General features: G+C 46.5%; 1 protein-coding gene across 1 annotated transcript; it reads left to right on the plus strand.

Annotated features, from left to right (window-relative positions):
- Positions 1-235: 235 nt before the first annotated feature.
- On the plus strand, positions 236-16,503 carry SSPN (sarcospan; the record flags this gene model as incomplete). The annotated part of the gene is made up of 3 exons (XM_005431622.3): positions 236-675; positions 11,473-11,559; positions 16,393-16,503. Coding segments are annotated over exons 1-3 (522 nt in total), but the record flags the coding sequence as incomplete, so codon positions are not given.
- Positions 16,504-16,508: the final 5 nt, after the last annotated feature.

Raw genomic sequence — 16,508 nt, forward strand, 5'->3', positions numbered from 1 at the left:
CCCCTGCTGTGCGCCAGCCGGCGGTGCGGAATTCCTGCCCTGCTGTTTGCCCCCGAGGTGCGCTCACACCGGCGGGGCAGAGCCAGCGCGGCCCGCTGCGCGCACGGGTGTTCCGGCGCCCGCGCGTTGGCAGTGCGCTACCCCCCTTGCATCCCCCCCTTCTCCGGGCTATATGTGGCATTTCGAAGCTCTGACAATCTGCTTCCAAATGTTTTCCATATTTGTTCAGCCTCCTTGATTCAAATACCAGGAAGAACTCGGCCGGCACAAAGCGGAGCTTTGGGGGGCAGAAAGCTCACACCCCCATCGGCGGCGCACACACACACGCGTGAGAGCACAAAGCCCGCCGGCATGGCAAAGGAGGAGAAGAAAGCCCGGCACGGCACGGCCCCGAATACCCAGAGCCAGACAGGGAAAGCAGCCGAAGGGGAGAAAAGCACCGGCTCGACGCAGGAGTCTGCGATGAAGAAGAAGAAGAAGCAGAAGAAAGCCAAGGGGGATCCCAAAACTGGCCAGGAGGAGGAATCCCACACTTGTTGTGGCTGCCGTTTCCCGCTGCTGTTTGCGTTGCTGCAGCTGGCGTTAGGCACCTCTGTAACAGTGCTGGGCTTCCTTATGGCAGGCATCAGTTCCTCTCTGCTAGTCAGAGACACTCCATATTGGGCTGGGATAATTGTAAGCATAAAGTCTGTTTCTCCATAAAGTGCCTTTGCCAGCATTAATGCAAGCTGCATGACGCTCCACCTTAGACTAACCAACTGCATGCACAACACCATTTGAGTTATGCTAACTATAAATATTCCTGGGATTAAGTGTCTGGCTATACTTTCCCAAGGAAAACTGCTCCTGCAGAATAACACAGCCTTTCGTATTCTTCCCTGCAGTACCCAACAGACCTGAAATAAAATACAGGGTTGCTGTTCACTGGATGTATGTATTAGCTTGTGCTTTGCAGTGAACTCCTGCCTGGTGATGCTGAAAAAAAATGTTAATTTCTTATGCTGCCTACCCTCTTTGCCCACCAAACCATAGCCATCAGGTTTTGGAAGTGAGAGCATAACTCTATAACTCTCAACTTTTAGCTGGGTGAGGAGAGCAATGTCTGCTCTGGAGCTTCCTCGCTGTGCTGTGCTGGAGAACCACTGGGATTTAACCCTCTTCCTGCTGCTGCTCTGACTGCACGTGGCCGTGGGGAAGGGGATGGCACTGGGGGATGTGGCAGGGACAGGGAGCCCTTCCCAGGGCCTGCTGGGGGCTCCTGCCAAGTCAAGTTTGGAGTGACACACCAGCCTCACCGCGTGGGCTGGGGGGACTGGGCAGAGGGCAGCGTGCTGCTGGGTGTAAATCAGGGGCATCCCTGCTGGGGAAGCCTGGGTGGTTCCCAGCAGCAGCCACCCCTGCAGGGCTGGGGACAGGGTGTGTGGTGCCACCTGTGGTGTGACTCTGCTGGCTGTGGGCTTGGGGACGTGAGGTTTGCCTCTGGAGGGACAGGGTCAGTGATTATCAGCCCGGGATAGCCCATGGATATAATTAAGCATGCAGGTTTTCTTCCCTAGGCAACAGGTTTCAGGAAAATATGTCCTGAAAATATGCCCTGATGTGTTAGCACAGTCCTGGGTGTTGTCAGATTGTAAGAATTCCCAGCAAAAAAATTTGTGTTTAGGTACTTGGAGAAAAGCTTTCTGGAAGCACTGAAGAGCTATGGGAACATCTTCTGTAAATGTTATTTGTTGTTAGAAGATTGTCCGAGCATCTGAACTGATTGGGGTTTGCTGTGTTAATCCTGCTGGGCATCCCTTCAGTGGGTGGAAGGAGCAGGGCCTGAGCTCCCAGAGGAAGAGTTCCTCTGACTCATCTCTTCATGTTTCTCTTCTGACTGAAGAGGTTTCCAAGAGTTTAGTGGTGTTTTGTGGAGCAAGAGCCTGCCCTTGCTCGGAAGAGGAATTTCCTCCTGGGAAGTTTTGACTGTTATAAACCAGAGGGGAATACAGATTATAAAATAGCAATATGTGGCATGTTCACTCCTCCTGTTTACTTTGAGGATTCTGGAGGTCAGATTATGTCTTTTCCAGACAGCACTGTTCCTATCACAGGTTTGAAATAGCTTTTTCACTGGAAATTGTTGGGGAAAGAGTGAGCTGGACTGAACTAATGTACAGCCAGGGATAAGAGAAAAGCCATGAAGCAGCCCCTGGCCCGTGTGAATGTCATGAGTGCCGCAGCAGCATTCATCTGAGACATCCACAAGTGGCTGGCCTCCCCTGGGGAGGCCTGAAACCCCACCAAGGTTGCTGCTTTCTGAAAACAGAGCTCTAACCCCTGTTGTTTTTAGCAGCAGCTGCCAGCAGTAGTGACATTTAGATACCCACACAAGGCCAAGCTCAGTCACTTTCAGAGCTCCCCCCTGAAAATCAGGAATAATTCTCCATGTGTGTTCTTGAGCTAATTCCTGATTTGGAGCAAGACTCAGCTCTCAGCTGTGGTTGGTGGCCATGTTCTGCACTCGCCAGCCAGGGGAATCCCTGGGGAAACACTTCCTGGGGAAACACTTCCTGGGGCTGTGGGAGTTGTGGTTGATGCTGCAGGGTGCCCTGGCTCTAGGGAGGAGCAGTGCGGGCCGTGGGCAGCCCCATGGGGAAGGGTGACTGCACCTAGGCTCTGAGTCAGATGGTGACTCTCACCTGGGGACTTTGGTGAGATGTTGAGTCACCAGCACACTCCAGCGTGGTTTGATTCATCCAAGGCTCAAACTGGCTTTTGGTGCCCCTCTGTTTACCCTCGGGTGATGACAGGGACTGTCAGCTGGGGGCACATGGCCAGGCAGGCTCCTGGGCAGGCACGCTGCTCTCCTGTACCCTCAGCCCAAAGCAGAAGGGAAGGAGGGATCTGGCAACAGGTCAGAGGGAAGTGAAAGGGAAAGTGGTGCTAGAAGGAGAGGATGAGGAGGTGGGGCAGCCCCAGAGCCTGTGTGGAGCACTGGCTGTGGTACCACGGGAGCAGTGCAAAGCACATCTGAGGGGCAGAATGCAGCAGGTGCCACACCGTGCTGCATCTGCTCCATGGAGGGACTTGGTGCCCACTGGGACATCAGATGGAGATAGCCAGAAGCTGCTGAGCTGGAGATTCCAGGTGTGCAGTCACAGGGTGCTGCTGGTGAGCTGTGGTGGGGACTGTGCTGAGCACTGGCCTCTGGAGAGCTGGAGAAAACTGGTCCATGAAGGAGAACCCTTGGCTAGGAGCTGCATGTGGCTGGGTGTCCTGTGGGCCGGTTTTTGGGCTGCATGGAAGGGGTTAGATAGGGGATGGATGACCCATGTGCTGCTCGAGAATAAACCTCATGGCAGAAAGCGGCTTCCCAAAACTCATATATTCACACAGAAATGAGCAACAGGACAGAAAGATGTGGTGTAAAATACCAGAGCATATTTGTTTTAGTAGCATCCCACTCAAGTGCTCTTTTTAAAGGACTTGATTAGTATTCTGAATCAAGAACTTTAAAAATCTATTATCGAGACCTTTTTAGCAACATTAGATATAATGGGTGAAGCTCATTCCTGGTGTTACTCCTTTGGAATTACACCAGGCTGGATTTGACCCCATGGCTGTTAATGCAGGATGACAGAAAAATGAAGGAAAATTGCTAATGTGTTAAATAGACCCTGATTGATTGAAAGCTGGTTTTTTCTTCTTCTTTATTAGCAGCAAAATGGTGACACCATTCCTTGCTGAAAATCAAGTGCTTCAGTGTATTACCATGAATGGAAAGGAACTGTTTTTAGAGGAGCAGCCAGTGGAAAATGCTGGTGAGGAAAACCAGGCAAGGCAGTCTGAATTAAATGGGAATTCAGAATTCCCATTTCAGAATTCAGAATTAAATGGGTTCAAAACCTGACTCTGTAAGTTTGTGAGGCTGGAGCAGGCCAGGGATTGGGTTCACCATCCTGGGGAATAAATGTGGCCAGTGATCCTCTGACAGGGAGTGGAGGAAGGCTCCAAGCCTGCAGGGCTCCATCCCCAGAGCATCAGCCCTTCCCTCCTGAGCCCCTGCAGAAGGAAACTGTGCAACTTGCATTGCACCCAGAGCATTTCACCATGAAAAGCAGCTAAAACCCACTTAAAACCAAAATGCATTTAGTCCAAAAATGTGTGGGCATGAGTCAGAAACCAAAGGAATGTTTTATGGACAGAAACTACAAAGCCTTCAGGATTTACCACTTCTGCTTTGGCTTCAGCAACCTATTCCCTGTAAAAGCCTCTCCCCCATTGCTAAGGACAGGCAGATAAATGCAATAAAAGCAGTGAGGGCAGCATTTGTTTCACTTGCCTGGAACCAGCTACAGTGGAGGTGCCCATGAGCTGTCCTGAGCTCCCCAGACTGCAGACTGGCAGTCTCTTCCTTCTTGCTGCTTTGCAGGAGCTTCGACAAACTCTTCACAAACCCACTCATGGGTGCAGGGCTTTGTTTTTTCCTGTGTCTTGCCACTGGCTTGGTGCATAGCTTTGGGCAAGTTACTTAACCTTGCTAAGACTTTGTTATTTCCCCTGCAAAGTGGGGTTAATAGTGGCCATCCTTCACCCCTTGCTTTGAGATCCTGGGATGAAAAGTATTGCAGAGACAGTGGATATTAATGGTATCCTTTTCATTCTTTTTCATTAGCTTGTGGCCTTTTGACACTCAGAAGAAGTAACGATGTATTTCTCCTTGAAAAACCTACTTTAGATTATTTCCACTGCAATCAAAAGTGGAGAGTATCAGAGTTTTCATGGACAAGCTCCCTTTTCAGCCCTGTTTTGCAGACTCAGGGAGTTAAGAAAGTTACAGAAGTGCTCATCAGAAATGATTATCCAGGGTGTTTATTAGTTCTGTCAGGAAGTTATTTTAAATGTATATGTATAGATGTTCATAAAATTAGGACTTTTAAAAACATTTTAAAAAATCTAATTCATGAGCAGCTCAAGGCAGCAACCGTGACTCCAGCTGTCACTGATTTTATTGCAAAAAGCATCCCAAAAGATCTGCCATGGGCTGAGCCTCCAGCCCAGAAGCTCTGACACTTCTCCCTGCTCCAGCCCTTCTCCATCTCCCCAGGTGCTCCCCAGGCCAGAGAGTCCCTGAGCTTTAGTCAAGGGTTTCCATGGCTTGTGGCTTTTTGGCATCAGTGCTCAAGCACTGGCTTCTCTGCCCTGCTGGAGGTGAGGCTGATGTGGGGCTGTGTGGTGCAACAGGCAGGCAGACTTCTAACTGAAAAAGCAGCTTAATCAACCTTCATTTAGCTGGAATCAGAAATGTCTCTGTAACTGTTTGATGTCTATAATGTTTATGTCTCTATAACTTTTGCTTGTTTTTAGGGAAGCCATTTTCAATTTCTAATAGAAGGTGACTCTTGAAATCTGGTGCCATCAAAAAGTCATGCAGGCATCCATATTTTTTTGGTACAGCCTAGCTTCAGTTAGCCATGGGCAAGCCTCAAAAGGTTTAAGGGAAGACTGCCTTGAAGAAGAGGCCAGTGCTTGTTTAGAGCCATGTGTAGCACCAGAGCAGGACTCTTCAGAGCCCTCTGCCCTTAAATCTCATCCTCTTCCAAGAGTAACCATGCATTGATTAACTGAAATTCACACTTTGGTTTTGCTCAGGTGTGGACTGGAAAACTTTGATGGGGAGAAATGTTCAACACTCTGCAGGAATGGTTTGAGAAGTTAACTGCACACCTGAGGTGTGCACTTCTGATACCTGGCCAGGGCTGGTCTAGTCTGGACCCATCTGTGGCTTGGCCCACAGTTTGACTGCAGAATTCCTGGCTGGAATTTGTGCAAAAAGCCTAGGTAAAATCTGGAGAGGGATATCAAGCAGGTTTCCCCAGCCCAAGTAGCCTTATGACTATGGAGATGGTGGCTCTCACAGTCACAGACACACCCCAAACCACGAGTGGTGTTCACAAGTACTCTCAGCCATGCTGCACTCCTCAGGCTGAAAATCACTGCTGGCTCTGTGAATTCTGTATTTTATTTTATTTTTTTGATCCCTCAGGTGTTTGTTCAGCCAGGACTGTATTTCTGGTTTAACAGCAGCAATGGACTGCTGCTGCAAGTCCTGGCTGTGTAAGCAATTGTAGCCTTTGGGGGAATGAAATCTTACCTTAGCACAGGTGACAAGCAACTGACCTAAACAGCAAAAATTATTATGGAAAAAAATAGCATTTCATTTGATTGTGGATGCTCTTGCAGGGTTTTGATGACTTTACAGGATTTAAGAGAAAGTTTTTGTGGATCTGCCAGGGGGTGTTATTGCATGGCCTGAAGGGACCTGTAGTAAAGACATCATTATTTCATTCTGTAGGTGGGGCAGGGATAGGCAGTTATTGTGGGGTTTATGGCTGTTAAAAGAATGATTTCCTAGATGATGATGATGATGGCTTTTGCCTGCAACCACAATATACATGTTTTTGTTGTTATTATTATTATTGCCATTATTTCTGGAAGTAACTTATATGCAACTAAATTGTCCTTAAATTTGACAAGAAGTCTGTAAGGGGTAAAAAAAAATTAGGGCACAGTACCTCTGTGCTGCAGACTGCCTTCTTTCACACGTGACAGTGAGACCCAGGTTGACCTGTGGCTGATGAAAGCAGACAGTGAAAGCTGCCTGCAGCACCCACTTTCATCACAGCTTCCTCAAACCTCATAAAGCCAATGAACTTCAGTGCTGCTGTCTGCAGCAGCCTGTAGAGATGTCTGGCACCAGAGGTGATCCAGGTTTATAATGGCAAAGCCAACAGGGACAGGTTCTTTCCTGCATCAAAATCTGTGTCCAGTGGGAGTGCTAGATTTGGTGGATAAAGCAGCTTCTCCAAAGCTGTAGACAGGACCTAAGCCTTGCTGTATCTGATAAGGTGGGAGAACCATCAGCCAAGTATCACTGGTGAGGGAGAGCCAGAAAGTCCTGAGACAGCTGCAAGAGATCATTATTTACCTGTGTCCCTAAAAACAGAGAGATCCCCAGTGTCTCCAAGTGAGCAACTACAAAATAACTTGCCCATAATGGAGCTGTCCTCCTAATTCTATTAAGAGTAATTTTCCTCCTGAAGTTTGAGTTTACATTCCCATTAAGTAGGAAGAGTCCTGCTGTGGGTCTCAGCAGTGCTGTGTGGCATTGCAGGGTGTACCTGGGAGAGGTTTTGTCCTGCAGTGTGTTTGGTTTCTGCCCCTAAAAATTGTGTCAGGAGGTTCTCGCTAACGAAGCCCCCATACACAGAGCTATACTGTGCCTTTGGGAGTGTTTGCAGCATTTGCCTTGTGATATGGCACAGACCCAGGATGCTCCTTAGAGCCAGGTTTTTGTCTCCTGCCTTCATTTCTTGGTGGATGTTCCCAACCCTCCTGCTTTACCAGCCAAGGTTTTCAAGATGTTCTGGGTAGGAGGTAGTTCGCTAGAGAAAACCACCTATTCTACATTTGGGCTAAAATTGTAGCAATAACAAAAGGAAAACCAGTTTCACAAGCATACAGGGGAGAGATGGAGACAGATTAGAGCAATCTGTGGTTTTGAAATCTGTCGGAATAAAGCAAACCACATGAATATGTCAGCGTGCAAAGATAATGAGTGCAAACCGCAGCGGAAATTTGTGCCCTACGTGTTCATATTTCCCCTAATTGCAGCCAACCTTCCTCAGCCCTGCCACGTGGTGTCCTTGTGCTCCTCGTACACCTTGTGCTGAATCCTTGCAGGAGCAGATGGGATAGCATGACAACAGGTTCCTGCCCTCTTTGGAGCGGGAGCAAGCTAGAAAACTTCTCCTATTTTGATTTTGGCTTAAAAAACCAACAATTCTTAAGTCACTTTTCAGCCCTGAAGTGTTCCTGCCCAATGGGACGAATGTCTACTGCTTCTCCCCAAAAAGAAATATTATTTAAAATTTTGTACAGCCTAAATATTTAAATTCTTCAGCCAGTGTTAGTAAATAGCTGTTCTCCTGGGTTATGAACTGGGGGGATTTCACAGGGTGTGCCTTAAGCAAAATGAAATCTCTACCTTTCCTAAATACTTTTGTATCACATTTGGGTCTTTTTCTAGGCAGTGCTTTCCAAAATTAAATTCTTCCCTTGGATAACCTTTCACGTCACTACCTATTCAGTAAGGGGTGTGTTAGTCCATATGGAAATTTTGAAGTAGGATCTTGAAATAAACTGGAGTTGAAACATGCACAGAAATGCAAATTCCTGGATTTCTGGGTAACAGTTGACCAGAGCTGATCTAATTAAGTGCCATCCTGCAGGTCTCAGAGAATCTGTTTTATTTGTGTAACAAATGCACATCGATTGGTGGCAAGCACGTGCTGAAGTGGGTTCAATTGCATTTTATGTTGTGTGCTCAGTCAATAAGGCATGGGAAATGTGTGCTTCACACTGGGATGTGGCAGTGGCTGTTGCAGCAGCAGGATGTGGGATTACCTAATGCTGCTTAGCAATCAGCATCAACAGCACCTGTAACACGCCTGCAGCTGTTATAGTTACTTAGAGGCTCCTAAAAAATACCTAGCAGTGGATTTTTATAGTTATTCTGTTACACTTCACAGGTATAATTCAAAGCTGATCTATTAATAATGTATAAAATAGCAGCATAGAGCTGTTTCCTATATAAACGTTCCACACTTTGGTTTCCTCCAAGGAGTGAATTTACCTTTAAAGAGCTGAAATGTTAAACATATGTGGGTCATAATTCTCAGCCACGTTATTTTTTACTGCCACTTAGAAAAACACACATCTCTGGTTTAAAAAGAAAATTAAAAATGTTACTGTGTTCTTATAAAAGAAATGCTTAAGCTTTCCGAAATATCCTGGCCAAGACTTGCCAGAATCCTGACCCAGTGTAATCCTTTATAAATACCTCTCTACAAATGTGCCTCTTCAAGTGTCCCTGAGTATATTATTTAAATCCCAGAGGACCTTTAGAAAGCATGTGCAGGAATGGAGCTGCTTTTAAGTGATAGCCCTTTGTATGGGAAGCTTTCTGAAGAGGGAGGTCTGATCCTGCCACATGTGAAGCCAGCAGGAGTTTTGCAAAAGTTGTCCAGGGCACTTGATGGCAGAGAGAAAATTCCAGCACTGGTCTCTGCCCTCGGAAATGAATGCAGCCCTGTCAGCCCTCTGTCGTTAAATGGAAGGGGAAGGAGGAGTGGGAACAGTCCCATGATGTCTCATGGCAGTCACCTGGAGGCAAATCTGGCTCTCGGTCCATGCAAGTGTAAATGCCCACTAGTGTAGCTGAAGCAAAGCAAATTTGATTTATTGCTCATAACAAGATCCTTCAGCACCAGATCCTGAAATACTTAGGTCCAGCTTTGATGTGAAGAGCACCTATGATTTGTCATGAATTTTGGGGATATGATGTTAAAGACAGTGTGTTTAAGCTTTTTTTTTTTTTTTTTTGGCTGCAGGTTCTCTCCTTCAGCCATTACTGGCACTGGGGGAATTTATCATTTGGATATTATCAGCAATAGGATTTCTTATGATTTAAGTTTTATGGGCATGTTAATTGAATTAAAAGATTAATATATGGTGCAAGGGACCAAGGACATAGGCGATTAATCCTGAGAAATAAAACATGGTTCAGTCACACAGAAGCACTACAGGGCAAAAAAAACCCCAGCACTGAAGGACCTTTGACAAGAAAGGTTGTTTTTTCCCCAGACAACCCTGTCAGCTATGGCTGTCAACAATAAAAAGAAAGAAACAAATAAATTGGAGGCCGTGTGTAAGTCACAGGACCAGAATATAAATACACATGACATGGAAAGGAGTAAATAATACTGACGCATTCTTTAGAAATGTTCTCGGGCAACACTTCCTATTAGTGTCCCACTGAAATGACATGAAATAAAACTTCATGGGGAAAAGTGTTACTAATTGTCCAGGTTCTTGAGGGACATGGCTCTGTGTGTGTTGGGAGGTACTTCTCCTTTGCAGGGCTGCTGCCTCAGGCCTTGCACCAGCAATGCAGATGCAAAAAGTTTGATACTTTCTGCAACAGATGATAAAAGGAACGTGTTTATCCATTACTGTCCAAAAGGACAGCTGGCCATTTTTCACTGCAGGTCAAGCTCCCTGTGGAGATGGAAATCTGGATGTGAGCAGCCAGGGCATGCAGGTGGGGATGGGGCTGTGATGGAGCCCCACACTCCTGCAGGCATCTCCATGGCATGGCCCCACCTTGGCAAAGGCAGTTCACATGTGGCTGTGGCCAAACAGGGCAAATCCTACTGCTCTGGAAAAGCAGAAAGCCTCAAATTAATGACAACTCTTCCAAACTCTAGAAGTAAAATGGAGAGGGTAAAAAAAATATAGAATTTTGCTGCAGTCACTGAGAATTTAACAGCTGTCATTTATAACAAAGATGCTCCTAGCAGGGAGGCACAGACTTGCTCTTGGCCCTGCATGTAGAGAGGACCTCTGAAAGGACAGTGTCTGATCTCATCCAAAGTCCCCACTAAGGCTCATCACACCTAAAATGGCTTTTAAAGGTGTGATTTGAAGGGTCATTTAAAAACACGTGCATGCCATCAACTGACCTGTTTTTCCAAGGCAGTTCAAACATGCACAGATTCCTCCAAACACAGCTCCAGCTGCCAACAGTCTCTCTCATGCCCAGATCCAGCCCCACAGGGAACCCTCACCTGGTGCCTGGTACCCAACTCCTCCATCCAGGGGATGAACTGCCAAAATACAGCAGTCTGCTGCTCCTAAGTCCTCCTGTCAGGTTTGCTCACTGATCTTTCAAAAAGTGGGAGAGGAGGGCACTTGACTGGAGTACTTAGCACAGTGTGGGGACACACTGTGTTTTCTAAACACAAAAAAGCAAATCACATTAATTGGGCTAGTTGCTCAGAGGAGGATCTTCCCTTCTTATCTGGAAAATGCCAACCTGTGAGTACCTGCTCCTGCAGATAAATCCAGAATTAATAATAAATATGGCTAAATGAATAAACAAGTGTGCAAATACTTTTCCATTACTTTTAACCTTCAGCAATTACTGCCACAGGGCTAAAACACAGTTTCAGATTGCAGGGGAGATGGATATATTCTGTAGTAAGGTGTCCACTCCAAAAGAGGGTGAAAGCCTCTGCAATAAACTCTGCTGCTTCTTACCCAGTGGCAGCCATGGTTTAATGATTTAAAACTTGCATGGGTGACATAAAAACCCTGTCAGCACTCAGAGCTACATAGGATGGTGCTCTTTGGGCTTCCAAGCCCAGCTTCAGAATCCTTCTGCTCTTTTTTGATGGCTGTGTGGGCAAAAACTCAACATGCATCCTAGGGGCTGTTGCTGTGCTGTGTCTTTGATGACTTTGCTTCCACACTGCTTCTTGAATTATGGTCCTGCAAATACAGAAAGGTGTCTTGGCTTGGGGGGGAAAAAAAATTGTGTTTTGTAGAGTTTTTTTAACCTTGACACATTTTACATCTCTTCCCTTGCAGGTCTGTGTGGTGGCCTTAGTGGGATTTGTTCTGCTTTGTATCTCGTACCAACCTGATGAGAAGACGTGTGCACAGTTCACAGTGAAGGTACCTGAATATTTTTTAAGCTTTTTTTTTTCTTCTCATATCATTAAATATAATTTTAAAAGTTGATACAGGGGATATTTTTAAGACTACAGGAAAAGAAGTGAAAATGCACCTGAAATGCAGGAATGGTTTTCTGTTAATTTCCAGGCGGCCAAGGAAGAAACTATATCCTATAAAGGGGAAACTCTAATAACATTTCAAATCAGAACAAGATACCATTTTATCCACCATGTTTTAGAGATATAGACAAAGCTGGAATAATTTGGGAAGTGTTCAGAGAGTTTGAGTAGATTAATTAGAGATAGTGAGCAGGGTAAGAAGTAAGGTGGCATAAAATGAGTCCACTTAAACCAAGGTTTAATATTTAATGGGAAAGTACCAGGAAAGCACAGGGACATGCATTCTCCCACAAAGCAAATTCCCATCTGAGCATTGCAGGAACTGCACCATACCCCACCTTTGTCTCCAAAACTGCTTTGCTGACACTGGTGAGCAACTAGAAGAGCAAGGCTGAGAATGCTTGTTTTTAACACCATTTTTCCTGGGCTATTTTTCCTTATTATTGTAATTTTCAGGGCTCTTAATATTTTGCAGACACATAATAACCGAGAAAAATACCGACACAAGCAGCACAAAATAACAGTGATTATTAACTGGGAAAAGGCAGAAGGAAACAAAATGCAAGGAACAGCTTTTCAAACCCTGGCATCCATCCTCCCTTAGAAATTAGACCCCGGTGTGTCTTTTGTGTCTTTCGCCAGCTTCTCCCGTACTTAAAGAAAAAAAGGGAGAAGAACAATTGTGCCTGCCCTGTGGCTGCCTCCACATTGTCCCTTGTCACCTTTCTGCCCCCAAGGAAGGTTACTGGGCTGGGCGGGGGCTGCCATGCCAGGCTTTTTACTGCCTGCCCCGCAGCAGTAAATTGAATTTGGCATCCAGGCCAGGCAGGAAGGGAGTCATCCCTCGTGTTGGGAAGGGCATGTCGGGCTGGGCAGCTCAGATGTCTCTGCCACCCACCCTGACGGTAAGGAATGTGAGCCATCGTTCCCCGTAGGAAAACAGACATTTTGGAATCGCTCCCGAGGTGATGTAAAATGGGCCATTCCTCATCACCTGGCAGAATTAGAGCTTAAATCTCCCTGGTTCAGTCAAGCCCATGGACTGTTGCTTACCCAAGGCCCCCTCCTCCCCAAAATCCCCCTTCCCAGCATTTCCTATTGCAGGATGCCACAGAACTTCACCATTCCCAGGCTATTCACCTCTCCTGTCCCACATGCCTGCTGGGAGCTGTTATACCATAGTTTGGGATAACAGGACAAAAACAAAAAAAAAGGCTTCTGTCTGAAGGGCTCATACCTATTTTGACAAAGTAGGAGCTAAAACTCTTCTCCAGGACTTCAATCACATAGGACTCATCTACATCTCCAGTATCACTTCTCAAATCTTTGAATTTCAGTTAAAGGCTGTCTCTGAACTAAAAACAAGCATTAATTATGACAAGGCTGAGGATGCAAGACTGCAGTCATGAGACAGATTGTTCAGAGGGTTATTCTTTTCTCCTTGAGGGCCTGAAGCTTCATCAAGCCCTGCAGTTGGGTTCAACCCAATCCGCTCCGACCATCCTTACCAGGTGTGGCCCAGATCCTGCCCTCACACTGATAGCTGGTTCCCATCAGCCAAGCATCATCCAGCAGGAAAATCTAGGCTGACCTTCCCTGGAGTGCATTAAGCACCCCAAGTTCCCTTGCACAACCCAAGGATCACTGTGAGAGGAGGACCACACACACACACACACACACACACACACACACAGAGGCCTGGGGGATTTGGGTCATTCCCCAAGGTGACCCTCTGACCACTGCAAGCGATTCCCTCGGGGTGGAAAACAGGAGGAGACCTCTGCAGTCCTCTCTGCCTCCCTCCCTCTCAGCAGCTGCTTCTTTCATTTCACACTTGCATGAGCCCTGCATCCTGTTAAAGAAGGAGGTGTGACAACTGCTTTCAGCAGAAGTCCCTTCCCGAGACTGCTGTGGGTACCCGCAGCACGCCATGTGTCCCTGAGAAAGGGAGGCCACCCAAAGAGAGGGTGGCTCTGCCCTTCAGGGGGACAGCAACAGCCAGCGAGTGCCACACAGGAAAATCTTGAGCCATCCTGTGGAGTTCCTGGGCTGACATTTGACAGACCACTCCCTGCAGCCTGGGGTAGTGACACCCTCTGCTCCCACATGCCCACCCCACGGTTCCTGTTCCCTGCAGGGGCTCATGCCTGAGCCACCACCACCCTCAGAAGGGGCCTCCTGATCCACCTCTGCAAACCCCTCTGCTTTCACCTCTGATAATTACGAGCAGCCTTTTCCATGAGGAACTTAATCCATCTTCCTGTTATTTATTTCAATTTAGTCACGGAGGACAACTATTTCCAGTAAATATTGCTAAAATGTCTCTTCCTCATATGAGGAGCACAAAGGAGGATGAGCTGCCATGCTCTGAGGTCATTGTACACTGTCTCTCCCCACTTCCCTTTTCTCCTTCTATTTAAGCAGCAATTGCAGTGCCTGTCTCTCTGAAGCTGTTAAAATCCAGTTTTCCAGTGGCAAGTCCTGGTTCCTGGGCAGAGCCCACCACACAGTAGTATTTGTGATGCTACAGTTGCCTCCAGGTCTGGCATGTGATTAATCTGCTGATGGAATCTCAGCACTCACTGTCTTGTGCTCCCTCAGAGGCAGTGCTTGCATTTGGCTCACCTTTGATATTTAGGAACGTGTTCATTTTCAGCAGCTCACAGAGAGATTCCTCTGCAAACATCTTGTGAGAATAATAAGCTTTTTGGAAATTGCCCTGTGTCCCCCATGCATCTCCCTTTGCCTCCAAGGATTATCATAAGAGCTGCCTGTGTATTCAGATTCTGAGATTTCCTTCCCTTTAGGAACACAACAGACAAATTCTCCCTTACTGTACCTGGAGCATAGATTAGGCTGTTGTGTCCTGACTTTGGATAGAAGTTGTTAGCTAAATAAAATGCCTGCCAAGGGACAATCAGGCACATGGTGCAGTCTTGGCTTAGTATCCCATCTATTAGGGAGGCCTGATTCTGTCTTCTGCTGAGCTGAATCCAGGGACTTCCAGCAGGACTTTTTATTTCACAGAACAACCAACATTTGTCCATTTTCTGTTTTGCCTATCGAACACATTTGCACCATCTTTGAAAACAATGCCATTGGCTTGTGAATTACCACATCTTGGTTTGGAGGGGGTCCATCAGTCAGCAGCACTCCATCTTCTGTATGCTTCACATGAGGAGGTGGCCCCATTTTCCAGCTTCACCTTTCCCACGGACCTTTCCCTTGAAAGCTGCGGGGGCAAAGTAATAGCGTTTAATAAGAGCCACCCTCATTTTGAAGCTGCCCTTGGTTTAAGGCCACAGGGGAAGTAATTAAATTTAATAGCAGCCAGGTCTTAGAAACTAAGATCTTTCAGTAAGAATTTGGTGATATGAGGGGGAAAATGTACATAGTGCTTCAGGACCTGCAATAATCCCAAATATTTTTTTCAAGCTGGCAACCAAACAGAAAATTGATTCACAGTGTAGTTCTAAGATAAATACACCAGGAGTGTGAATTTTATCAAGACATACATAGTTGGAGTTTCAAGGTCAAAAAAAAAGCTTTTAAATTGGTATTTTGCTTGCAGTATTGAGGTTAAGAGAGAGAAAGAGAGAGAGAAGCTGCTGTCTAAAATAACAGATTCCCAACCATGCCATGTGTCTGACAGATAAGACGCCAAGGAAAAGAAATGTTTTTACAGTGCTGAACAGAACCAAAAACTGCAATTTTGGCTAAACACAGAACATGATTTTAATATACATTCACATATATTTTGTACGCAGTGCAGCAACTGCCAATTCCAGCTATCAAAAGCAAAGGGAAGCCCATATGTGCTGGTATCCAAAGCTCTCAGGTGAATCCCAGAGTGTCAAAGGCTCTGACTTGCTGCCAGTTTCCATGTGTTTGTGGGGGTGGACTCTGCAGAGCTACCCTTGATAAAAGCCACGCTATTTTTAAGCTGCCACTGTTCTGAGGAGCAGTGGAGGTGACGAGCAGACCCTTGTCCTTCTCACACTGTAGCATTGGGAAAAGAAAGGTGCTTGCTGCCCTTTCATGCCTGTGAAAGACTTCTCCATGTTTATGCGACAGGTTTTGGAAAAGGACTGAGCACAGCACACACTTTTTTGGTGCAGATCTGCATTCCCATTCCACAGTGGGACCTGGGAAGCAAAAGGCTGGCTGCATCCACAGGGCCTAAAGTGAGAGATAGCCACCTCACTGCCTGATTTGCAAGTATAAATCAGATTTGTTTAGACATGCAAACCGAGAAGAAAGCATGAGCAAAGTCTCAAAAACACCTAGAGCTCAGCACAGCCTGGGGTAAGATGGCAGCCCAAGGCTCATCTGCTCAGCTCTGCTTCCAGGCACTAATTTGTCTCAGCTGATGACTGTGGCTCCTGTCAATGCAGGTATGACTGGAGAGGAAAATGCTCCCTCCCTCTCTAGAAAGCTTCTTTATGTATAGACACACCAGTCCCCTTGGTGCTCTCCCCAGGACTTCAAATTGCAAGGCAATGCTCATATAAAACATGCAAGGCAAGTTCTTGAGATGACCTGCTGAGCTTCTCATCACAAGGAGCCTTGCAGTTGTTGAAGCACCCAATCTCCAGACAGTACATTGAGGGCGTGTGTTCCCTGCAAAGTACATGTGCTGCATTCCTGTGAGTTCCTCAATCTCTATGAAGCTGGAAAAAGGGGGTTTATCTCTTTTTTTTCCCCTTTCTTTCAGCTGTTGTATTTTCTCCTGAGTGCCCTGGCTCTGGTTGCCTGTGTTTTGGCAGTGGCTTTTGCTGCACACCACTACTTGCAGCTGACCAAGTTCACCTGTGACACCAGGCAGGATTC

Source organism: Geospiza fortis, unplaced genomic scaffold (genome assembly GCF_000277835.1).
Source record: "Geospiza fortis unplaced genomic scaffold, GeoFor_1.0 scaffold8, whole genome shotgun sequence".
NCBI classification, from domain to species: Eukaryota; Metazoa; Chordata; class Aves; order Passeriformes; family Thraupidae; genus Geospiza; species Geospiza fortis.